Source organism: Narcine bancroftii, chromosome 4 (genome assembly GCF_036971445.1).
Source record: "Narcine bancroftii isolate sNarBan1 chromosome 4, sNarBan1.hap1, whole genome shotgun sequence".
Lineage (NCBI taxonomy): Eukaryota > Metazoa > Chordata > Chondrichthyes > Torpediniformes > Narcinidae > Narcine > Narcine bancroftii.
The window spans coordinates 4,999,404-5,026,579 of record NC_091472.1 but is presented as its reverse complement, the minus strand read 5'-3'; the positions used below and the strand labels follow the sequence as shown (position 1 = coordinate 5,026,579).

Below are 27,176 nucleotides of genomic sequence, written 5' to 3'. Positions count from 1 at the left end.
AGGCAGTGGTGAGGCCAAATTTAGAGTACTGTCTCACTGATTTATAGGAAGGATATTATTAAGTTAGAGAGGGTGCAGAGAAGATTTACAAAAATGTTACCTGGGTTTCAGAATCTAGATTACAAAGAAAGATTGAGCAGATTAGATATTTATTCTGTAGAAGGTTGAGAGGGGATTTGATAGAGGGATTTAAGATTATGAGGGGGGTAGATAGAGTTGACGTGGATAGGCTTTTTCCATTTAGGAGAGATTGAAACAAGAGGTCATGAATTAAGAGTTAAGGGGAAAAAATTTAGAAGTAACATGAGGGAGAACTTCACTCAGAGAGTGTGGAATGAGCTTCTGGGAGAAGTAGTGGCAGCAGGGTCCATTTTGTCATTTATGGAAAAATTGGATAGTTATTTGGATGGGAAGGGAATGGAGGGTTACGGGCAGGGTGCAGGTAGTGGGACTAGTAGAGAGGACTTGGCTTGGTGCGGACTAGAAGGGCCGTAATTGTTATTTGGTTATATGGTCATATTGAACTCGTACTCGCTTAGGCAATGTGGAAGATTTTTAATCGGAAATAACTACAAGATTTTTAAACTGAGATAACTATACACCAAAATTACAAAATGTTATTTCGGAAAAACAGATGCAAAATAATTGGAAATAAAATCAAGAAAAGCTGGAAAGAACTCATCAGATTAGACAGCATCTGCAGAACAAAAAAAGAACGAACTTTTCAGATTCCAAACCCTTCAGGACTGATGAGAATCTGGAGTTGGAGCATTTCTGAAACATGATGCTGCCCTCATCCTGCTGGTTGTTCCAGCATTTTCCACTTTCATCTCACATCTACAGATTGTGCTTTTTTTTTAATTTTTGCTGATTGAAAAAGAACGTACCATTGCTCATGGAAAATGTTGGCAAAGGGTGTTCACCTATCTCTTAATAAGCTAAGATTTGGTCAAAAAAGATACCTAGCTGAAAATCAGATTTTAGGTTTGAACTGAATGGCTGCATTTGCCTGATATAGGAGATCCATAGTACGCTAGAACACTACAGCGGAGAAAACAGGCCATAGTCTGTGCTGAAATACCATACCGCTAGTCCCACTGACCTGCACCCATTCCATAACCCTCCAGACTTCTCCCATCCACGTATCTATCCAATTTATTCTTAAAACCTAAAGAGTGAGCCCGCATTTACCACATCAGATGGCAGCTCGTTGCACGCTCCCACCACTCTCTGAGTGAAGAGGTTCCCCTGAAACATTTCCCCTTTCACCCTCTATTTATCTCTCCTAATCTGTGAAAAGAGCCTACTTGCATTTCGTCTGACTGTACCCCTCATAATTTCATGAATCTCTATCAAATCTCCCCTCTTTCTTCTACGCTCCAAGGAATAAAGTCCTCACCAGTTTAATCTTTCCCTGTAACTCAGCTTCTGAAGACCCAACATCGTCCTAAAAAATCTTCTCTGCCCTCTTTCAATCTTACTGATCTCCTTCCTGTAATTGGGTGACCAGAACTGCACACAATCCTCCAAATTTGGCCTCGCTATTGTCTTTTTTGAATATTTTATTCTTTTATTTTTCAAGACTCACACAAATCCAGAACAACAGTACAAACTTCTCAACAATGATACGTTACATTCAGAGTCCATTTCTTCCCCCCTCCCACCCCTCACTAATACCACCAGGAAAAGGTAATGTAAATTAAATAAACATAAAGGCCCAAAAATCTGCAGAGTCGCTGACCCCTTAAAGGAACCAAATATAAACCCAGAGTAACATAGAGTACAATGAAAAAGACATAAATCTGCACCCGACCTACTTCATTTTCCTCAGTGGTTCCACTATTAGTACGGATTTTCTTCTATATAGAAGGGGTGTAGCTATATCTGCATTCCTATGTGTTGTAGATGAGGCTGCCCTACCCTGACAAGTGTGTCATATTTTCTCCTTAAATTGTACGTGATTTTCTCCAGGGGAATAGCACTCTGCATTTCCGTATTCCACCTTGTCATATTTAATTGGGGGTCTTGGTCACCAGGGTCTTATTTAACCTCACCATAGTTTCCTGTACTCAATATTTTGATTTATGAAGACGAAGATGTCAAAGGTATTCTTCACATCCCCGTCTACCTGCGACCCCATTTTCAGGGAATTATGTATCTGTATTCCCAGATCCCTCTGTTGGACCGCACTCCTCAGTGCCTGACCATTCACTATGTCCTACCTTCATTTGTCTTTCCAAAATGCAACACCTCACACACTTCTCTGCATTAAATTCCATCTGCCACTTGCTGGCCCGTTCTCCCAGCTGGTCCAGATCCCTCTGCAAGCTTTAAAAACCTTCCTCACTGTCCACGACGTCTCCAATCTTAGTGTCATCTGTAAATTTTCTGATCCAATTTACCTCATTATCATCCAGATCATGTACATAGAAGACAAACAACAATAGTCCCTGCAGAGATCTCTGAGGGACACCATTACTCACAGGCCTCCAGTCTGAGAAGCATCATCCACCACCACTCACTGTCTTCTCCAATTCAGTCAATTTTGAATCCAGTTTACAACCTCTCCACAGATACTTAGTGACTGAACCTTCTGAACTAAGTTCCCATGTGGGACCATGTCAAAGGTCTGACTGAAGTCCATGTAGACAACATCTACTTTCTTGGGAACTTTCCCAAAAAACTCTACAAGATTTGTTAAACACGACCTCCCACACACAAGGTCATGCTGACTGTCCTTAATCCGCCCTTGGCTGTCCAAATACTTGTATATCTGATCTCTCAGAACACCTTTCAATAATACTCCCCTACTACTGATGTGAGGCTCACTGGCCTGTAATTTCCTGGTTTACTTTTGGAGCCTTTTTTAAATAATGGAACAACATGAGCCACTGTCCAATCCTTTGGCACCTCACCCAGGGATAGGGATGTTTTAAATATTTCTGCCAGGACCCCTACAATCTCTATACTCGTCTCCCTCAACGTCCAAGGGAATATCATGTCAGGCCCAGGGGATTTATCTACATCTTTTGAGCGTACATTAATACACATCTTTCCAGTACAGGTTTTTGCACAACTGGTAAACAGAAATTCTTCCTGGCCCACAGGACAGAACTGCAATAAACATTCTTAGGGAGCAGGTCATCATTTGCTGTGTGAGAGGCCTGCCTCAAACAGGAAAATTTATATTGTCTTAATGTAATATTTCAATCTCAAAATATTGCACATTAATAGAACCGATAATTTATAGACTTAATTTAGAAAGTCAAAGGGTGTGAGAAACAATTGCACGGAGATAATTACCATGACTGTGTACAATCAAAACCAAAAGGATTTTATTGAAGGGATATGTCAATTTTGTTCATGAGGGGCATTTGTAAGATGCTATCTCAAAGTCATATGTTGTTCTGTGCAAATAAAACAGTGCAATAATGTATGAATATTTTTAAGGGTGTAATTATAACAAGAAAAATAGTAGAATTTGCGGAGGTTCGGTCTGACATCGAAAACCATGGCACATTTCTGCAGAGGAGTGGTGGAAAGTGTGTTGTCTGGCTGCATCACAGTCTATTATGGGGACACCAGTACCCCTGAGCGTAAAGCCCTGCAGAAGGTAGTGGACACACCCCAGGACATCGCAGGCAAAACCCTCCCCACCATCGAGAACATCTACAGGGAACGCTTCAGTCTGAGAGCAACAGCGATCATCAAGGATCCACACCACGCTCTGTTCTCGCTGCTGCCATCAGGAAAGAGGTGTAGGTGCCTCAAGACTCGCACCCACCAGGTTCAGGAACAGCTGCTCCCCCTCCACCATCAGACTCCTCAACAACAAACTCCATCAGGGACTCATTTAAGGGCTTTAACTTTTGCATCTTATTTTTTTTTCCTCTCTATGTTGCATATTCAAATATGTCTTTGTTAATTTGTTAATTAGATACAACATTTTATCAAGTCTGTAATGGAAAGCCAAGGCTGGCACAAGGTAAAAATCTAACTATTCCCTGTCATCAAATCTACCCAGGAACAAAATAGACAGAAATCTTGGTAATACTTTCCCTGTGATATTTCTTGGTACAAAAGTGCTTCCTTCCCCATCAAAGTTTCAAGGAGACAACTATTTATTGTACAGTAATCATCATATTGCCTTTCTAAATTATATTTCAAAGTCCATCCATTTTTTTTTGGATTCTCCTTCATGCCAGCTTTTTCATAATTAATGCCAGGGGAAAGAAACAAGACAGAAAATACTTACTGGTCGTCCAGCCAATCCCGGCTCACCTGGATCACCTTTCATTCCGGGACGTCCCTGCAACAGACAAAGCCCAGGTCATTGACATCACAAGCAAATTCGCCCTGGAATGATCTGTGCACTTCACAAGGTTCCCAGTAGTTCCTGCTGTGTGTAATGACCTGTGGTAACCAGGTCAAGAGTGGAGCATTCAGCCAATCGAAGCCTGTCCTCTAGAACCTAGAGAACAGTGGAGAGCAGGAACGGGTCCTTGGGCCACATGACTGCAACAGACATAATGTCCAAATTAAACTGAAACTCTGCTGCTTAGGCAAACTCCATATCCCTCTAACTCCTGCATGTTCACCTAATTGCTGGTCTCCATCTGAACTCCACTCATTCATCTTTCAGATCTCGTTGTAAACTCACTATTGTCAACCTTGGAAGCTTCCAGCATTCCAGCATGTCATAATCTTTTTGGAACAAAGTGTTCAAATTGCCAATAGCACATTTTGAACTTTAATATTCTGTGTCCTCCAATAATTTCTTTGGCCACCCATCACCAATTTTCATCAAACTCCCCATTTTGGTTCCCTCTACCGATGACCCAAAACATCCCCAAATTGGTATGGGCCGTAACATAACTTTGAATGCCTGATTTCACTGATGAACATTATTTCTCTATGTGTGAACAGCCTGTCCCTTTTATTTCCATCTTGTCTGTTCGCACGGCCTTATATGGTAACAGCCTGGTGATGGATTGGAGACAAATACGCCCCAGGTTTTTCGAATGGATTCTGTCCCTGGATCAGGAGGTAGAACGATGGTGGGGCACAGATAAATATTATGGTTTTAAATTAACCCATCAAAATGGTCATATTTGAAATTTCATAAGGTTGATTTTACAAGGACGTTGCCTGGATTGGGAAACAAAGCTCATCAGGCAAGGTTAGCAGAGCTGGAACCTTTCTCCTTGGAGGGTAGAAGGATGAGAGGAGACTTCATAGAAATCTCCAAGCACCAAGCAATAAGCACCTGTTTCCCAGGGCAGGATCAGCCAAACCAGAGTTCATCTGTGCAAAGTAAAGGGAGGGAGGTTCAGGGGAAACATTAGGGCTATGTTTCTTATGCATTGAGTTATGGGGGCCTGGAATGCCTTGCCAGGGATGGTGGTGGAGGCTGAAACATTAGGGGCCTTTAAGAGACCCTTCGACAGGCACATGGATGGGAGAAAATAGAGGATTACGGGATCGGGAGGGTTTAGTACCTTTTTAAGGAATATATATGGGTCGGCACAACATCAAGCGCTGAAGGACCTTGTATTGTGCTGTAGTGTTCTAGCTTCTTTATTCAAGGGCTCCAGTTAACTTAAATGTTCACTTTAGTCAAATCAGTCATTTTCTGCTCAAAACATTATTGTTTCTATTCTAAGAATTTAGGAACAGGAATAGACCAATCAGATCCTTGAAGCTTGTTGGCATGTCTTCAATATGAATAGTTCAATGCCAGCAAGATCTTGTCTCACAAAAGCCTCAAAGCCAATGGATCTGAGCCATGAATAAAGTAGCAGATTGTTGAAAGATTAATTGAAGCTCAGGAGTAAAACACCAATCGCTGAGCCAAACTCTACCTAGCAAAGTTGTTCAGGAGGCAAAAATAAACATTCTTGTGCAGGGCTTGAAGCAAAGAACGTAATCTGCCATAACATCCATTGTGGAGCCGATCTTGGTTTAAAACTCCAGTAGGTACCTTGAAGGAGCATCATTTGTTACTGCGATTAATGGTGTCCTTTGGTTCAAGTGGAGGTGCTTGGCTGGCCAAAGATTTATGTGGGACAAAGCTGAAAGGAGGTATGAAAAGAGCTGTAAAGAGTATGAATGATCAGAGGAACCTTGGGGTCCAAATCCATACATCCTTCAAGGTCGCCACACAGGTTGATAGGATGGTTAAGAAGGCCTATGGGATGCAGGGTTTCATTAATAGGGGGATTGAGTTCAGGAGTAGAGAGGTCATGTTAAAACTCAACAAATCTCTGGTAAGACCACACGCACAGTATTGTGTTCAGTTCTGGTCACCTCATTATAGCATGTGGAAACTGTGGAGAGGGTGCAGAGGAGATTTACCAGGGTGTTGCCTGGATTGAAGAACAAGTCTTATAAGGCAAGGTTAGCAGAGCTGAGACTTTTCTCTTTGGACCATAAAAGGATGAGAATAGAATTGATGGAGTCTACAAGATTATAAAACGCATAGATAGGCAGCACCTGTTTCCCAGGACAGGAATAGCAAACACCAGACAACATCTGTACAAAGTGAAGGGAGGGAAGTTTAGGGGAGATATCAAGGGCAATTTTTTTTACACAGTGTAATGGTGGTTCCAGGTGTGGAGATGGAGGCTGGAACATTAGGGGCATTTAAGAGAATCTTTGACAGCAACATGGATGAAATTAAAATAGAGGGTTATGGGGTAGGCAGGGTTTAGTACTTTTTTTTAAGGAATATATGGGTCATCACAAAATCATGGGCCGAAGGGCCTGTTCTGTGTTACATGTTCTAAAAGAAATAATGCAGAAAAAAAACTGAAACCATGAGATCATTAGGATATATGAGCAGAAGGTAGGTCATTCAATTCGTCGTGTCCACTCCACCATTCTCCCACTCAGCCCCATTCCCCGGCCTTCTCCCCATAACCCTTTGATACCCTGACTATTCAGATACTCATCAACCTCTTCCCAATACACCCAACGACCCGGCCTCCACAGCCACCCGAGGGAGGTAGCAAATCCCAGAGGTTCACCGGCCTCTGGCAAAAGAAATTCCTCCGCATCTCTGTTTTAAACGGGCGCCCTTCAATCCTGAAGTTGTTCCCTCTCGCCCTTGACTCCTCTACCATGGGAAACAACTTTGCCCTCCCTTCCATACGTGTTCAAGCAACTACTCTGACAATAATGTTGGCTGACCACTGCGGACAAAGTCTTTTAGTTGTCAAAGAATATCTATACACTGCAACATCTCAAATAGTTCCTCTTTATCCATTGTGAGGTAGCCATGTGTCAGATTAGAGTCAGATGACTATCTTCCTTCCCATGTGATGGATCACATTATAGCTGTAGCTTGAAATAGCATGGAACTGTGGAAGCAGGAAATCACTAACATCTAAGAGACAGAAAATGGATGGAAGTTGCCAAGTGAAAATTACACACCCAGGGAAAAGACTGAGCCAATTAGGTTCACTTATTGTATCTGAGGTTCATAATAGTTGTTATTTTTCCATAAAATGTAAAGGAATCAATTAACTATAACAAGGGAATCAATCCATTCTTTCAAAAAGATGTGCCAAACAATGTTCTCTGCTGCCAAATCTTTGATTTGATTGGATCGTTATTGAGTTTCAGGCTATTCTTCTATTCTTAATCCTATCTCATTTCAAAAATATTGGGATATTTAACTTTGAAATTAGGAAATAATTTGTGTTTATATACAGTGCACAGGTCAACTGGCAAGGCCAAAATGATTACCCATGAATAGTTGTCTTGCACGGGATTTGAGTCCAGTTATCAACCGGACGGAAGAAAGGTTTTGCAAGATCACAAGAAAAAGGAACTGAATCAAGCCATTTGGCCCATCGGGTCTGCTCTGTGAAACCTCCCTGAGCTAAACTGTTCTCGCGCCTAGTTCCAAGTTCCGGCCTTGTCCCCCTATCCCATGATACCCTGACTCATTAGATACCTGTCAATTTCCAGTGGCCACAAATTCCACAAATCCACTACCCCTCTGGCTAAAGAAATTTCTCCTCATCTCTGTTGTAAATGGGTACTTTTAAATTCTAAGACTCTGCCCTCTTGTCCTGGAATCACCCAACAGGGGAAACATCTTATTTACATCCACTCTGTCCAATCCATTTATTATTTGAAATGTTTCTATGAGATCCCCTCTCATTCTTCGATATTCTAATGGATAGAGTCCAAGAGCCGCTAAGTGTTCCCCATATGCTATCCTTCCCATTCCTGGAATCGTTCTGGTAAACCTCCTCTGTACCCTCTCCAACCTTCTAAGATATGGGACCCAAAAGTGCACACAGTTACTCCAAATGAGGTCTCACCAGTGCCCCTTAGAGTTTCATCAACACCTCTTTATTCTTATACACAATCCCCTTACGGGAGTGAAAACACGAAGCTAGAGAAACTCAGCAGGTCAAACAGTGTACAGGACTTTATATAGCAAAGATACATAACCGATGTTTCAGGCTTGAGCCTTTCACCAAGGTAATCCATCACATCTTGATTGACATTGGTTCTGTATCTTTATCTGTGCTTTATAAAGGACACTGTTTGACCTGCTGAGTCTCTCCGGCATCTTGTTTTCACTTCAACGACCGTGTCTGCAGACTTTTGTGTTTTCCTTTTCCTTCCTTATAGGATGTTTCTTCTTCCCATGGACAGTGAGAACGCTGAATGACCAAAGGAACTGCTCACACTAAGCCTCCGAGACTCTCATGTTCATGAAACAATATTGATCTATTTGTATGGATGAAATACTTGTCCTGCGCATGTATTGCTTGTCTGTATATGTCTTATGTCTGGTTGTGTGTCTGCGTGCTTTGCACCGAGGACCGGAGAACGCTGATTCGTCGGGTTGTACTTGTACAATTAGATGACTTGAACCAGATAAGTTTATGTTGTCAATCTTATAATTTCATGGACACCTTAAAAAACATGTTTATTTTTAAAACTTTTCAAATTGATTTAAATGACTTTCATTTGAATTTTTCATGTGATGGATTTGAACTTAACCTTGTGTTTATATCATTAGGCTAGATCTCGAAAATGCTTATCCAGTACAGTAATATCATTCCTGCACTGCTATTTCCTTGGACTGAATATCAACTGGTGGGTGGCCAATTCAACCACAGCCTGAATTTAATTGATCCAATCTGAAAAAGTTATCATAAAGTAAAAATACGTCCAATTAAAGCAATTTACTCAGGGCAGATTAAAAACAAGTTTCACTAAAAATGAGTGGAAAACAAAGTTGAAATATTTAGGCCCAGAAGCTCCTTGACATGTACAGAGATGCATGAAATGGACACTGAGCTGAAGGCCATTCTTATTGTGGAAGTGCTGTGGAGAAATTCATTAGCACTGGGTAGGTGTCTTCCACCACTGAATCAATCTCGCTTGTGCTAAGATGTTCCTCAGTTCCCTGTGCCATTGCACAGCACACCAAGGAAATCATGTGTTCCCAGAGCTAAAGGGAATCTGGCAAATTAGAGTGGGGGTTGGCGGGCAATGATCACGGCTCAGGGGATGACACAAGCAATCAATGTAGCGGGGTGGGGATGTTGGGCGATCAAGAGCTAGGCTGGTGGCACTACGCCTAATCCTGTCTGGGAAAATTGGTGACACCACGGTGGTCGGCAGAGTTATAGACGGCAGTGAGGAAGAGTACAGGAGGAAGATAGATCAGCTGGTTGTTTGGTGTCATAACAACAACCTTGCACTCAACGCTAGCAAAACTAGGTGTTGAGGAATAATACAATTATGATAAAATATATCCTAAAAGGGTAAGATTGTGAGGTTTAGTTGTCAGGTCACATTTCACAAACAAACATCTCATTTTCCACATGCAAGAGAAATGCAAGGGTAGACTTAATGTCTGCAGTGGCTTTGCAGAGACAAGGGAAAGTGTTTGTGAGAGTTTCACAAGTAGGTGTTAATGGACCAGCATGTTTGAACAGTGTCCAGGCTCAAGAACTGAGAGCTCTTTTGTTTTTAAACTGGTGCCAGAGTTTTAAAGGTCTGGTTGGAGTTTGTTTTTCTAAGAAGGGCCACGTGGTTTTGCTAACAGAGAGAAAATATCCATTGTTTGTCAGAGTATTCTGCAACAGTTTGTGGTGAAGGCTGCAAGTTGGCAGAGCTGCTGCATGACCCCATTTCAAGATAGTTTTAGGGTTCTGAGTTCAGCCTATTCTAAATCTCTGTAGTCAATTGCAGAGGTTGTAGCTGGTTATTGTGTTTCTCCTGGACGAGGGGAAAAAGAAGAACTCTCTGTGGTAACCTGGAAGAAGAGGCTATCTTTTGGAAAAATCCAAGAGGGGACAAGTTTCTTCGGGAAGACGCTTCAGCTTCTGATTGAAGGAGATCAGGTTGTGTGTCCAACGAACAACGAATATTTCTCTGAAACCTTCCTGAGTAGTAGCAAGTTAGAAGCATCAGAGCCTGGTGAATATCTGTTCAATTCTGAGCACAGTATGGAAGATTGCAATGAACTTGGAGAAGTGGACAGTGAAACACTTTCCTGAATACATACACATTGCATACACGTGCGCTTAGAATTAGAAGGGGGTTATGGTTAAATTAATGCTCTTATTATTATGTATGAAGAAAATACAACCAATTTTATTAAAGGAGCCGTTGTCTTGGTGAATTTCTGCGGCTGTTGTTATTTGAGCCATTTGGGCTTCTAACACGAAACAACTGATGGTGGATTTCAGGAGGGGGAAATAAGGAGGACATAAACCAGCCCTCATCGAGGGGTCAGCATTGGAAAGTGTGGAGAACTTCAAGTTTCTGGCTGTCAAAAGCTCTGAATTTTGACCCTGGGACCTCCATATTGGTGCAATCCCTAAGAAGCCTCAATAGAGGCTATACTTCATGAGGAGTTGGAGGAGATATTGGTTCGTCACCAAAGACCCTTGCAAATTTCTACAGGTGCATGGTGGAGAGCATTCTGACTTGGTTGCATCACTGTCGACTCAGGCAGTGCCAATGCACAGGACAGGAAAGGACTACAGAGAGTTGTCAGCTCGGCGACCACCATCACAGGCATCAGTCTTCACTCCATCAAGGACATCTACAGCAGGTGGTGCCTCGAGAAAGAAGCCCATGTCCTCAAAGACCCTCACCACCCAGGCCACACCCTCTTCCTAATGCTACCGTCAGGTAGGAGGTACAGGAGCCTAAAGATGAATACCTAATGGTAGAAGGACAGCTTCTTCTCTCTCCACCATCAGATTTCTGAATGGACAACGAGCCACAGACACTGCCTCACTTTCCCTTCCTTTGTACTAATTTATTTACTTTATATTTATATCTTTGGCTTGGCTTCGCGGACAAAGATTTATGGAGGGGGTAAAAAGTCCACGTCAGCTGCAGGCTCGTTTGTGGCTGACAAGTCCGATGCGGGACAGGCAGACACGGTTGCAGTGGCTGCAGGGGAAAATTGGTTGGTTGGGGTTGGGTGTTGGGTTTTTCCTCCTTTGTCTTTTGTCAGTGAGGTGGGCTCTGCGGTCTTCTTCAAAGGAGGTTGCTGCCCGCCAAACAGTGAGGCGCCAAGATGCACGGTTTGAGGTGAGATCAGCCCACTGGCGGTGGTCAATGTGGCAGGCACCAAGAGATTTCTTTAGGCAGTCCTTGTACCTTTTCTTTGGTGCACCTCTGTCACGGTGGCCAGTGGAGTGCTCGCCATATAACACGATCTTGGGAAGGTGATGGTCCTCCATATAACAATTACAGCTCAGAAACAGGCCATCTCAGCCCTTCTAGTCTGCACCAAATTAAGTACTCTCCTCTTGCCCCAAAAACCTGCACCCTGCCCTTAACCCTCCATTCCCCTCCCATCCATATACCTATCCAATTTTTCCTTAAATGACAAAATGGACCCTGCTGTCACTACTTCTCCCGGAAGCTCATTCCACACGGCCACCTCTCTCTGAGTGAAGAAGTTCCCCCTTGTGTAACTTCTAAACTTTTTCCCCTTTAACTCTTAACTCATGACCTTTTCTTTCAATCTGTCCTAAATGGAAAAAGCCTATCCACATCAACTCTATCTATCCCCTCATAATCTTAAATACCTCTATCAAATCCCCCCCTCAACCTTCTATTCTCCAAGGAATAAAGACCGAATCTGCTCAATCCTTTTTTGTAATCTAGATTCTGAAACCCAGGTAACATTTTCGTGAATCTTCTCTGCACTCTCTCTACCTTGTTGATATCCTTCCTATAATTCGGTGACCAGAACTGCACACAGCATTCTAAATTTGGCCTTGAACAGTCTCAACATCACCTCCCAACTCCTGTATTCTATGCTTTGATTTATAAAGGCCAGCAGACTAAAAGCCTTCTTCACCACCCTATCCACATGAGATTCTACCTTCAGGGAATGATGCATGATTATTCCTAGATCTTTCTGCTCCACTGCATTCCTCAATGCCCTCCCATTACTACGAACGTCCTGTTTGGATTATTCCTTCCAAAATGAAGCCTTTCACACTTCTCAGAATTAAACTCCATCTGCCATCTTTCAGCCCACTCTTCTCAGCCATCCAAATCCCTCTGCAATCTTTGAAAACCTTCTTCATTATCCACAGTTTTAGTCTTGCAAAACAAAGATTTTTGTGACGAGTTTGTGACAACAAATTCTGATTCTGAATCCCCCATCAGTAATGCAAATACAGCCTCCATGGCTTTTGCAACGGCAATACAAATAAAAACCGAGAAGTGTTGGCAAGATTGTGCATGGCTGGGACTCTTCATGTGTTTTCACGTGAATAGGAGAATTCAAAATTAAATTATGGGATTTAAAATGCTACACGATTGGTCTCTGATTTTGACTCAAAGCTTATATGGAACAGAAATTTTATCAGATTAAAAAATGCAGCTGTACATTTGAATTTCAGGGCAATATTTTTAAATTGTGCTTTCAACAAGGATTATTCTGAGTTTGGTCCTGTTTCTTTTAATTTCAATTTAGACACACAGTACAGTAACAGGCCATTTCGGCCCATATACCCATGCCGCACAATTGACCTACGTTTTGAATTTTGGAATAAGCAAGAGCCCCCTTCCCTCCCCCTCCCCATCCCCCGAGAAATCCCACGCAGACACAGGGAAAATGTACAAACACCTTACCGACAACGCTGGATTTGAATCCCGGTGCCGGATCCTGGCGCGGCAACGGCACTGCACTAACTACTACGGCCAACCATGCACTAACCACTAACTTTAGAAAACAAACTAGATTTCATGAAATGGCATCGATACTGAGGTGAAACCAAAAAGTCTGGTGATTGTAATAAATCAGTGGTTCTCAACCTTTTTCTTCCCACTCACATCCCACTTTAAGTAATCCCTATGCCATCGGTGCTCTGTGATTAATAAGGGATTGCTTAAGGTGGGATATGAGTGGGAAAAAAAATTTGAAAACCACTTTCTTAATCGTCCCTCATTGACTCATTATGTGCACGGTTTCAGAACTCCAAAGGAAATGGACCAATGACCATTTTTCTCAAGCAAAATATTCAGTAACAATTGGGTCTAGAGCAGTGATTCTCAATCTTCCCTTCCCACCCACATCCCATCTTAAGCAATCCCTTACTGATCACAGAGCACCAATGGCATTGGGATCACTTAAGGTGGGATGTGAGTGGAAAGAAAATGGTTGAAAACCAGTATAATATCCAAGTAAATTACAAAAATTTGCAGACACTGCAGTTGAAGTAAACACACAAGATCCTGGATAAGCTCAGCAGGTCAAACAGTGTCTTTTATGTAGCAAAGGTAAAGATAAAGACCCAATGTTTCGAGCTTGAGCCCTTCATCAAAGCATGAGAAAATGCCAGCAGGCGTGTGCTTCATAAAGGACATTTGTTTGACCTGCTGAGTTTCTCCAACAATTTTGTGCATTGATGGAGTTGATACTGTCAGGCAGATTGGCCGGCACGCCACATTAAGCACAGACAACAACCTTGAAATGCGGGAGAGGCACGAGGTAAAGCAAATGTACTCACTGGTTCTCCTGGAATAGAGAGCCCATTGGGACCTTGGGGGCCTGGCAAACCTTGTGGACCAGGAGGTCCTGGATCACCACGAAGACCAGCTGGACCCTGTGGAAAGAGAGTTAAAATATTATTATTTCTAGGTTCAGAATTGCAAATGCTAATAAATCTGTCACTGTATCCATTACGTAATGATATAAATTGGTCCATACAAAACAAATATAAATTATACCCGATTATCAGTGAAGCACCTTCTGGCTCAGTTGAAAAATTCCCTTATTAATCTACGCCCTCCCTCTAAACAAGGTGATCTGTATATGTTGTAAATATGAATCGAATAATGGCCCCCAGACATCAGGCAGAGAATCCCCGGAGCATCCACAACACTTCAATCCTCAGAAGATGATAATAATCTAGGAATGGGCCCCATATTTCTATCAAATTCAGACCTTGCATTTTTAATATTAAGCAAGTACAACTCCAATTATCTGAAAATGGATTCTCAGAAATCCTCATTTATCTGAAGTTTTTTTCGGAGCCGAACTGACCGGGGACCTCAGGCTGCTGGCGGCAGCAGCAGAGGGGAACTTGGGATCCCGGGCAGGAGCCGGAACCTTGGGGTCCCGGCACAAGCGGGGCCTCTGTGGGAGGGATTGTCGGTGATCGGCAGTGGCCAGCATTTCTTTTGCTGAAAATTAAACATTATTTTAATACTTTAAAAACCTTCTCTTGCTGTTTAAACACTGTTACAAGTTATTTGCTATTGCTACTGGGCTGTATTTAAAAAATGACCAATTCTCCAAAAAAAAAGAACGGTTATCCGAAATAGGCCCAGTCCCGTCCATTTCAGATTAGCTAATCTTTTTCCAATCTTAAATAAGACATGATATCATGTAACCATTGAATACAAGGGGGTGAAAGAATGTCTTTCTACTTCATCGAAATTCCTTGCCCAGCTATCAACCACGTCAAAGCTCAGATAGGTCTAATTCTAATTTTTCCCCCATTTTATTATTAAAACTAACAAATGAAGGGGGTGGTTTAAATCTAGAGCAGAGAACAACATGATCATATCAGAGAAGTATAAAGTATCTTATTTAAGGGAATTTTTCATGTATTTATTTGTATAATTTTTGTATTTGATATTATTTTTGGACATCGAATGAGTTATGATTTAATTGTTTAATTATTATAATTTTTTTCATATTTTATTTTTGATTTTCAAAGACTCATATACAAGCAACAAAACACTTTCTTACAACTTAAACACACCCCCCAACTCCCACCCCCCAATACAACTGAGAATAAAGTTATATATAAATTATACTAAACATAAATCCCAGAGAGGTTGACGACCCTTGTGAAGAATTGAATAAAAACCGTAAAAACCCCAGGTACTTAAATAGAAAGCTTCGTCCCGCTACTTTGATCCAAATCGTTTCCCGGCTGGGACAGATTATTTCATTTCCTTAATTTCAAAGGGGTGGGAATTATGTCTGTGGACCTATGAGTTTCAAATAGGGTTCCCACACCCTAACGAACGTGTCACGTTTCTTCCTTAAATTAAGCGTGATTTTCTCCAGGGGAATGCAAGTCTGCATCTCTGTACTCCATCGTTGGGAGTCAGACTTCCATGTGACACAACACTTTACATAGTGACACGGAGATTCTAATTCGAAGGGGGGATGTGCGTACGTTTATTTCTACGATGTGTTTCGTATTCCAAAGGGAGGGCCACAAACAGGGCTTATACAGGTCAAGGGAAAGGTGGGAGTCGGATTTGAGTACAAAAATCCCTGAGTGGTGTCGGGACAGCACGACAGCAGTTATTAATGCCAGGTGCAGGTCGGTGCAATACAATTCCCTGCATCAACTGTACTTTACACCACAAAAACTACATAAATCCAAACCATAATATTTTCGGAAATGTGCTTTAGTTGGGGAGTTTGGAACCTTTATCCATTGTCTTGGGTAAACTTGTGCCTCTCATTATGTTCATTTTAGATTGGTCACAGTGTTTGAGCTACCGAAAGAAAATAGACACACCGAGAGCAGTTCAGTTCATACAAGTCTTTATTACTAAATCTAAAGCTGAATTCACACTACAATATGCAAGCCCTTCCCAATTATACTTATCAACCCCTGGACTGGTCCCAACTGCCGAAGTGAGGCAACGACTGCACACTTGTAGTAGGTTGTCAGGGCGCCGGTAGCAGCTTCTCCACCTCCCTCGACCGGGACGTTGGCTGGACTCTAGAAGTTCTTCTTCTTGCTGAGAGATGTTGCCACCTCTCGGAGAGTCTCAAACTTCAGCAGTGGGACCATGGGCTTATATTACCCAAAAGTTGTTTACTTCAGATCTTATCTCTTTGAACAAATGATTTAATTATCTACTAATTCATATGCATCCCTGGGCCTCATAGTGTGAATTAGATTATGTCTCTAAAAAACAAGCAGGTTCTCAGCCTTGCAGAAGCAAAGACTGCAAAAGTAAAAAAACACAGTTTAAACCTTCCATTACATCCATTCAACTTGGTTGTGTACAAAAATGAGATCCTTCTGGGAGGACCTGAGGTACATTCTGAAAAAAAATTGCAAAGATGGATCTTCCAAAGGATCCGGAATTGTAGCTTTTGGGTAACATTATGGACGCGAGTTTTAAACTGTCCAAATATTAAATTCAGACAGTGAAAATCACCTTGGCGGTAGCCAGAAAAAATAAGATTATAATTTTAGAATTTGATGTCCTGAATGAAGTACGTTATGTAATAATTATAATTTACAATTGATACGCAACATATATATGATATGATTTGATTTATGTTGTCATTAATTTACCTTGTGTAAAGGGTTGTTGTTCAGCTCAATAAAAATAATTTAAAAAAGAAAGGAAAATCGTCAATCAACGTGGTTAGACCTATCCGACCCATGGTCAGTACTTGATCCTTTTGTTTGAGAGATAGAGCACAGTAATAGACCCTTCTGCTCCGCAGGTTCGCTCCGCCCAAATACACCCACACGACCAATTAACCCATGGACCCCATACCCCTTACCCCTTTGGAACATGGGAGGAAACCGGAGCACCCGTAGGAAACCCACACGGACACGGGGAGAACGTGCAGACTCCTCAAAAAATTTGAATCTGGATCACTGGGTGCTGTAATGGTGTTGCACTGCCCGCGACGCTCACAGTTTGGAGTTTGCATTTTCTCCCCATGTCTGCGTGGGTACAGGCTCATAGGCTGAAGTGGCCTCTTTACCGTATCTAAATAGGAATCACCTTGTTAACTTTGTTTTTCAGTTCCACACTGTTCAACTGATCCTCTTCAACCATGTTTCTGCCCCAAATGTACATTTTTACTGTGCTGTGTGTCTAAAGCCTTTTTTTTATTTAAAAAATTGAAATTGAAATTTTATCTGAACTAATCTGTGACAGGGTTAATTGATCAGCTTGCAAAGTAAGATGTGGTATCAATTTACACTGTGAAAACTCCTATTCTGGAGACACAGGGGACTCCAGATGGTGGTAAATATCAAACCGCTGGTAGAACTCAGTTTTGAGTCGAGACCCTGCATAAGTAACCATTTATTTAGTTTCACTTAACTTAATTAGGGAATAAGTAATAGTCAAGGGTCCAAAGGGATTTCCATTGATAAGTACTATGAAATCTTTTACATCTCACTGAGAGAGCGGCCTTAGCTCAGATAAAAATCTCATCCAATCATTTAGTTGATAATATTTGTGGGGGGTATAGTACGCTCATTCACGTATTCCCCTCATGAAAGCAAGAGCACTCATTACTGAAGCTCAAACTTAGGTCGGAGATGGAAACGGTAAAATACAAAATAGGGGAAGGAGTCAGTTATTCAGACATTTTGGCCACCTTCCAAATTAAACCGGCCTGATCATCTGCTTAAGTATCCTGTTCCTGCTTTTTTTTCCATGTTCATTCACCCTTTCAGGATTAAGAAATATTACCACACAAAAACAGGCCCTGAGGCCCTTCTAGTCTGTGCCAAAATATTAGACCCCTGGACAAAGCCCTCCATACCTCTCCCATCTACATACCGTTCTAAGTAATTCTTAAATATAAAAATTGAGCCTGCATTCACAGCTCATTCCACACTCCCGCCCCTCTCTGCGTGAAACGTTCCCCCTCATATTCCCCCTAAACTTTTGCCTTTTTTACTCTTAACCCATGCCCCCTGGTTTGTATCTCACCTGACCTCAGTGGAAAAAGCCAATTTTCATTTACTCAGTCTACACCCATCATAATTTTAAATACCTCTATCAAATCTCTTTCATTCTTCTAAGCTCCATATAACCATATAACCATATAACCATTTACGGAGCGGAAACAGGCCAGGTTGACCTTTCGAGTCCGCACCGGTTCACTAGAACAACTCCACTAGCTCAAACCTCCCGCTCTCTGCCAATAACCCTCCAACCCCCTCTCCTCCACGTACAGTCTCCAGGGAATAAAGTGCTAGCCCAGTGGTTCTCAACCTTTTTCTTTCCAGTCACATTCCTCTTTAAGCATTCCCTATGCCATCGGTGCTCTGTGATTAGTAAGGGATTGCTTAAGGTGGTGTGTAAGTGAAAGAAAAAAGTTTGGAAACCACTGTTTTAATCATCTCTCATTGACTCGTTATGTGCACGGTTTCATAACTCTAAAGGAAACTGACCAATGACCAATGACCATTTTTCTCAAGCAAAATATTTCAGTAACAATTAAGTCTAGAGCAGTGATTCTCCACCTTCCCTTCCCACCTGCATCCCACCTGAAGCAATCCCTTACTAATCACAGAGCACCGATGGCATAGGGATTACTTAAAGTGGGATGTGAGCAGAAAGAAAAAGGTTTTGAACGACTGTCCTAACCTGTTTAAACTTTCCCTGTAACGCAGTTCCTGAAGTGCGGGCAACATCCTAGTAAATCTTCTCTGCACTCCTTCTATCTTATTGATATCTTTCCTATAGTTAGGTGACCAAAACTGCACACAATACTCCAAATTTGGCCTCACCAATGTCTTGTACAACTTTACCAGAACATCCGACTCCTCTCTCAATTCTTTGATTTATGAGGCCAATGTGCCAAAAGCTCTCTTTCTTAACCACCATGCCTTGTTCATGAAAATATTTATTCTCTGCTGCCTCATGTGGAATATCAAAGAATCACAGGGTTACAGACCAATAAAGAGGCTCTCAAGTCCACCTCATCCATGACGACTTGAGCCAGTCACATTTGCCTGTACTCGGCCCTATCTCTCTGACCCTTTCCTATATCCTTTCCTATATCCTTTCCTAGTGTAAATGTATTTTAAACATCACAATTGTCCCTTCCTCCTTATCCCGCCACACTTTCAGAGTGAAGAAGTTGGCCCTTGCGCAAGCTGGACTCCAGTTCCACCCACAAACCCACCCAAATTCCTGAACCCTGGTGAACCAGATGTCAACCATGACTCAGCCTGCATGCCTGCCCCATTGATTGGGTCTCAGTCCTGGATGTATTCTTTGCTTGCGTTCTGGATTAAAGAGTGGGCCCGTTGAATATCGAAGGCAGTATAGAAACCGCCGCTCTCCTATATATTGTTAAACGGGGCATTGACTCTGTTCTCAACGTGATTGGATCTTCTCTGTATTGCATAGTCAATTTGTTTACATTTCTTTATTCATTTACATGTGTACATTGAGTCAGTTTTTTTTCACTACCATTAAGTGGTAATTCTGCCTCACCCACAGGAAAAAGAATCTCATGGTTGTATGTGATGTCATATATGTTCTCAATTTCTTTTGGGAGACAAGTGAACCAGATGGGTTTTTTATAACAATGTGCTAGTTTTATTAGCTGTAATCGTGAAGGTAAATTCTTCTTTCCCCAAATTCCAAGCTATAACTGAAAATAAATTTCACAGCTGCAATGGAAGGGTGTGAATTTGTTTCTGGATTGCTAATCCAGGTCCCTGGTGAGACTACACTTAGCGATTTGATTTCAGTTCAAGTCACCTCATTACAGGAAGGATGTGGAAGCTGTGGAGAGGGGGCAGAGGAGATTTACCAGGATGAGGCCTGGATTAGGAAACAAGTCTCATGAGGCAAGGTTAGCAGAGCTGAGGCTTTTCTCTTTGGAAGGATGGGAGGAGACTTAATGGAGGTATAACAGGAGTATGAAATGCATAGATAGGGTGGACAGCCAGTGCCTTTTTCCCAGGGCAGGATCAGCAAACATCAGAGGACATGTGTACAAAGTAAAGGGAGGGAAGTTTTGGGGAGACATCAGGAGCAAGTTTTTAACACAGACAGTAGTAGGCGACTGGAATGCTTTGCCAGGGATGGTGGAGGCGCATTAAAGGGACTCTTGGTCAGGCACATGGATAGAGGACAAGTGGAGAGTTACAGGGAAGGGAGGGTTTAGTACTTTTCTTATAGGAATATATGGGTCAGTACAACATTGAGGGCCAAAGGGCCTGCACTGTGCTGCTAGGTTCTATTACTGATCTGGGATATTTACCAATGCACCACCGTCGCGTTAAGGTGGGTGGAGAGTTGCCAGAGATAATACTGACAATGTTATTACTCATGGTTAAGAACAAGAGGACACTTAATTGCTTTGGAATTAGAATCAAGCATCAATTCACATCTAGCACAAAGATGGAAAGTTAGAAGAAACCGAAAGGAATACTTACAGGCAATCCATTTATTCCTCTTTCTCCTCGGGGTCCTTTGCTACCAATTTGACCCTGTCAATGAGAGAAAACACAAATTAAATGATGCTTCTTTTCTCAATTTCAATTTCCTTAATCTCTGACCTCCCTCATTTCGAAAAACCCTCGGAGGAGGAAGTTGGTGGTGAAGTTCGACAGGTTTGGTGACTTACCAGCGCAATTAAACAACCATGTCTAAAAATGCTGACTCAATATATACCCTTTTCTTGACCTTGGAATGATCAAGCTGAATTATTTCAACATTTCAATTTAAGATACATTTAATGCTGTGCATTTTCCTGTCTAGAAATTCCTGAGTTTTCTTTGGTGGTGTTAGTTCTGCAGAACTCTCCTGTAGGTTCTCTCTCTCCCCCTCCCATGCTCTCCCTTCTCTTTTTCCCTCTGCCCCTCACTCTCTCTCCCTAGATGTAGAACCCTCTTCCCCTGAACACGATGTCAAACTAAACTGAACCTCTTCTGCCTACACATGACCCCTACCCCACCCATTGCTGGAAATTCGATGTAAAATCATCTTAAACGTGGCTATTTCTGCCCATGCTCAGGCTTATGTGAAATAGAGAGATGATAAAAGGAAGATGGGAACGGAACAAATATTTCCTTACAGAAGGTCCAGGGGGTCCTGGGGGTCCAATGCTGTCCTGAGAACAGGTGCAGGCATGAGGAAGGGCGGGACACTTAGCTTCATCTCTCTGCAAAACAAAAAAAAGCCCCAACAAATTATGGAACAAGGTGTTTCAAAAGGAAAATGTTTCATAAAAATAATCAGTAATGTTGGTATTAAAATCAGTAAAACAAATTTCACTGAGGACTAATTCAAGAACTATTCCTGGATGCTGTGACGATATATTTCAGAATTTTATCTGCCAGTTTTTTTTATCATTATCATATATATATGTGTAATCATCAAATATTTTAGGCCATTTTTCACATCAAAAAAGGTGGGGTCAACTATTACATGGTTCAAACCTTTGAACAGTACCTGCTTTGTTCAAGGCATCGGGAGTTTGGATGGTCGGGACCGGGTACTAAGTTGGAGTGTCGGGATCTCAGATGGGTGGACGGCCGGGACATCAGGATTTCAGATGGGCAGATGGCCGGGACGTCAGGATTTTGAATGGGCAGGTGGCTGGGACGTCAGGATTTCAGATGGGCAGGCGGCCGGGTCATTGGGATTTTGGATGAGCAGGTGGCCGGGGCAAGGATCTGAGGACAGGAGCTCGGATGAGCTGGCGGTTGGGGCCTTGGGAGCTCAGATGGGCGGACAGCCAGGGCATTATGAGTTTGGAAGGGGGGGAGTCAGTGGCTAGGGCAAAGGTGCACATTAGGACATTGGGAGCTCGGATGGGTGGGCGGTTGGCACCAAAAATAGGAGGGTTGACTTTTACACAGGTCACAGGAAAACACCCGATTTTGAGGCCAGAAAAGGGGGGGAGGGGGAGTTGACTATTACACGGTATTGAAAGTAACATTGTGTAGATACAATAGTTTCATTTACACACGATTTGTTGGCAAAATAAATGATGCCTCAGGTCAATGACAAAGGCCGAGGCAGAGAGTGCATTGCCCTGAAAATGTAATCAATAGTGATTTTTAAAATGGAGTTGATTGGTTATGGGGTACGTAAGAAGGAGTCAGTCTAGATTCAGAAGGCTGGGACCAATGACACCACGAATCCATGTGTGCTGAATGCACGTAATTGATCCAGAGAAGGATTCTCCAGAAATCCAAGAATTTATTTGTTACAGATGCAAAAGCATTCAGCTATCTACAGCCTATTTATTGGAGTAGCTTTCCAATGGATTGGAGATCATTTTCAGGACGTGTAGCGAACTGGGCAACCTTCAATCTTCTGTGCAGAGGAGATTTACCAGGACGTTGGTTGGAATGGCAGTCTCATGAGGCAAGGTAAGCAAGGCTGGGATTTTTCTCTTTGGAGTGAAGAAGGATGAGAGGGGACTTAATCGATATCTACAAGATTATGAGAGGCATAGATAGGGTGGACCTGTTTCCCAGGGCAGGAATAGCAAACACCAGAGGACGTGTGTACACGTGAAGGGAGGGAAGTTCAGGGGAGACGTTGGGGAGGGGGTAAGTTTTTTTTTTACACAGAGAGTTGTGGGGGCCTGGAATGCCTTGGTGGAGGCTGAAACATTCAGAGTGTTTAAGAGACTCTTAGATACATGAATAAAATAAAAATAGAGGGTTACAGGGTAGGAAGGGTTTAGTAGTTTCTTTTTGTAAGGACTAAAGGAGTCAGTACAGCATCCAGGGCTGAATGACCTGTAGTGTTCTGTGTTCATTTCCACTCCAGAACAAATATCACTCCAATATTAGACATTGAATTACATTATGGAAGAAAGCTCTTGCACATTAGGAAGTCATGTCCCAAAACGTCATCGATTTCTCCTCCAAACCACATGACAGAACAAAATCTATTGAAGATAGTGTTTCACCAACCTGACTCTACCACATAACACTATCCCTGGCAATGAAGATGCAGGATCAGATTCTGACCAAAGGAGATCATTTCCCAAATCTCTTAGCTTAGGAAGAAAAACTGATAACACTTTTCATTGCCTCCAGTGTTTCAGTACAACCGTCTGAGGAAGCACAGGTCCAAGCTCGTGAGACGAGGTACAGTTATGATCTCACCTTTCCTGCAATGTTTTTGGTTCATGGACAATTTACATTCGGATCTTTGGAGCACTGAAGTACCACCAACATCCACTTCCACGAAATGCTCCAGGAAGATTAATAACCAAGGTTGACACGCTCTCCCAGGGCATATGGAGGTTCTGATTATACTCCAGGCCTCTCCCCATCATCTGCATGCCTGATGCTAGATTCATGAAACAAGCGCACCTCTCAAGGATGTCTACAAAGTCATTTTGGAAACTGATAATATCTTCACCAACCTCCTGCCCCATCCGATGTAGAACATTACAGGAAGGCACAGAGCAAGAGAGCACGAGGAGATCAAATACTAAACCTTGGAGGAGTCCACGTAAAATCCATCAACCTGACCATCAACTTCTTCCTGCCCTACTTGCACCAGAAGCTGTGACAGTAGGATATAAGAGCAGAATTAGGCCATCGAGCCAGCCCTGCCATTCCACCATGGCTGATTTACTATCCTTTTTAACGCCCTTCTCCTGCCTTCACCCGACCCTCAATTCCAATTCCTAATCAAGAAATCTGCCTCTATCTTAAACATACCCAATGGTTTGGCCTCCATGGCATCGAATTCCATTTCACCACCTTCATGGTAAAGAGATCCCTCCTCGTCTTTGTTCTAAAGGGATATCTTATAGATTCTCAGGCTTTGCCCTCTCGTCCTAGTCTCGTGCACCACAGGAAACATCCTCTCTACATCCACATTATCCAATCCTTTCTGTGTTCAGCATAATTCACAAATCACTCACAAAACCATAAAGCTACAATGGAATCAAAGGATCGTCAACTACAAAGTGAAGCTGATGGCCCATCCGATCCTCCTCCCCACATTCCACTTTCCCCAATCTCAAAATCTCTTCTCACTCATGAGGAGTCAACGCTTTCAGTTTTAAACCTGCAGATGATACAAATATAGGTGGAGGGGCAGGTAGTGCAGAGGTCATGGACAGGCTGCAGAGAGACTTCGATCAATTAGGCAAACGGGCCAAGAGGTGTCAAATGAAATACAATGCCGGAAAGTGTCCGGCCGTGCACTTTGGTGGAAGGAAAAAAAGGGAAGTCTGTTACTTGGATGGGGAGAAAGTTCAAAATGCGGACTTGGGAGTCCTCGTGCAGGATACCCTAAAGGTTGTCCTCCAGGTTGAATTGGTCGTGAAGAAGCCGAATGCAGTGTTGGTGTTCATATCTCGACCAGTGGTCCTCACCGTTTTTCTTTCCACTCACATACATCCCACTTCAAGCAATCCCTACCCCACAGGTGCTCTGTGATTAGTAAGGGGATTAATAAGAAAAAGTTTGAAAACCACTGTTTTAATCGTCCCTCATTGACTTGTTATGTGCATGGTTTCAGAACTCCAAAGGAAATGGGCCAATAACAATTTTTCTCAAACAAAATAAATGGGTCTAGAGCAGTCTAGAACCTTCCCTTCCCACTCACCTCCCACCTTAAGCAATCCCTTACTAATCACAGAGCACCAATGGCATAGGGATTATGTAGAGTGAGATGTGAGTGGAAAGAAAAAGGTTAAGAACCATTGATCTAGAGGAATAGCTGAAAGGACAAGATGTGATGATGTGATTTTATAAAGCATTGGTTAGGCCCCATGTAGAACAGGGTATAGTTTTGAGGTGCATATTTAAGGAAGGATGTGCTGGTATTGGAGAGGGTTCATGGAAGATTCACCAGGATGATTGTTGGAATGAAGGGATTAGCACATGAGGAACATATGTCGGCTCTTGGTTTTTCGTTGGAGTTCAGAAGGATGTGGGGGGGGGGGACCTTACTGAATGTTGAAAGGTCTGGAAAGGGTAGATGTGGCAATGTTGTTTCCCATGGTAGGGGAGTCTAGGACAAGAGGGCGCAGCGCCAGGACTGAAGGGCGCCTGTTTAAAACAGAGATGTGGAGGAATTTCTTCAGCCAGAGAATGGTGAACCTCTGGAATTTGCAACCACAGGCAGCTGTGGCAGCCAGGTCATTGGTGCATTTAAGGTAGAGATTGATATACCTGTATATTTCATTAATCAGGGTATAAAGATGATGGGGAGAAGGCAGGGGGAATGGGGCTGAGTGAGAGAATGGATCAGCTCGAGATAGAATAGCAGAGCAAACTTGACGGACTGAGTGGGTTACTTCTTATGGTCTTATAATGGCCATGAACATGTTTTTCTGTCCATACTCCTAGTGACCTCCCCCCCCCCCCCCACTTCCCAGCATGTAGACTCAGAGTCTTGATGAAGACTTATCCTGTAACTCAGTCTGACACAGACAGCCACCAGAACCCACGGCGCATGGAAGGGAATAGCTCGACTGTGGGATCAGAGCATTGTGAGTCACTGAAGATGAGCAGCCCTGCCTCCACGCAAAGCAATACTGACTCCCTCTTTTCATACACAAGAGGCTCGTGCTGGGCTCAAGGTTGCATACAGGTTCTGCCTCAAAGGGGTGGCTGAGGACATGAACAACAAGATTTTGGGCATTAGAAAGCCTGGCTGAAAGTCCACGTGAAATATCATGGGGCATGGGAGTTCAGCTCTGAACCTTTTAGTTGGCATGCCTGGAGCTGAGAGTTTGTGACCATCCATTCTAAAAAAAACAAGACTGATGTTCAAGCCTGGCAGATCCAAATAATGTATTTTGTTAGCTGCCTTTGCTCAGTTTAAATCACGGTGTTCCATTTGTGGCACAGATGGAAGCCAATCAATGTCTGACAGTTAATTCTCCTCTGCACTTCTCGGTTGTTCCGTCTTAGACCGTCGACTGCCATGGAGCCAGAGTTCGTTTCTCCGGCAGAACATCAGGACAGGTGTCCTTCAACCAATGAAACACGAAAGTCTGCAGACGCTGCGACTGCTGTTAAAGACGCAGAGATGCTGGAGGAACTCAGCAGGTCTAACAGCGTCCATAGATATATCACTGACGTTTCAGGCCTGAGCCCTTCCTCAAGGTATGAATAAGAACCAGGCAGGCACCTGAATAAGAAAAGGTTGATGGAAAGGGGACCATGGCAGGGGAAGGAACACAGACTAACAGGAAAAAAAGGGTGTTAATTGGACCTGAGAGGGGAGAGGTGAGAATTGATTGGGGGAGGAGGGTTGTTTATGGTTCTGTGAAAGGAGGCAGAGGGAAGAGAGAGAGTAGGAGAGAGAGAGAGAGAGAGAGAGAGAGAGAGACAGCACGTGCTAGAGGACAGGCGACAGGGAAAGATTGGGGGGAGGCTGGCAGAACTCATAGAATAGGTGTTCTCATGGGAGGCCTCAGCTTCGAGGCTGGCTGCAGAGGCAGATAAAAATATTAAACTTACCCACTCTAAAAGGCTGCTCCAGCACTGCTTTTATGCAGAGCCGCGCCTCGGTGCATCGTCCAGAGCTGCTGTAGGCAGGGCGATTGTTGCCACGGTGCTGCCCGGCATAAATACAGGGCAGAGCAATGGCCGTCTTCCCTACCCATAATCCCCCCTTGCAGCTGGAACCATTCTGGGAAATGTAGAGCAGTTCCAGCTACATGGGCGATTATGGGTAGGGAAGACGGCCATTGCTCTGCCGCGTATTAAGCCCTTGGCACTGAGAAGAGGCCCTGTCGGCTGCCCCCTGTCCTGACGGCCCCAGGCAGTGGCCCTCTACCCTGACGGCTCCTGCCGCCCCTCCCAGTCCTGACAGCCCCTGCCCTGAGGGGGTCATGGAGGGAGAGGGGTGAGTGGGATGGGTTACGGGCTGACAGCATCACCATGACGTCATCAGCCGCCCTTAGCCAGCCACTCTCAGCATGGCGGGGC

The 27,176-nt window shown here is 43.1% G+C and overlaps 1 protein-coding gene across 2 annotated transcripts in view; it reads right to left on the bottom strand.

The window, feature by feature from the left end:
• Window positions 1–27,176, bottom strand: part of col12a1a (collagen, type XII, alpha 1a) — a 363,032-nt gene that overhangs the window by 37,435 nt on the left and 298,421 nt on the right. For both annotated transcript variants that reach the window (XM_069930690.1, XM_069930692.1), the window contains exons 53-56: window positions 21,332–21,418; window positions 20,691–20,744; window positions 14,016–14,111; window positions 4,256–4,309 (exon numbers count right to left, since the gene is read on the bottom strand). In XM_069930690.1, the coding sequence (XP_069786791.1) occupies window positions 4,256–4,309; window positions 14,016–14,111; window positions 20,691–20,744; window positions 21,332–21,418 (291 nt within the window). The remainder of the gene's footprint in view (window positions 1–4,255; window positions 4,310–14,015; window positions 14,112–20,690; window positions 20,745–21,331; window positions 21,419–27,176) is intronic.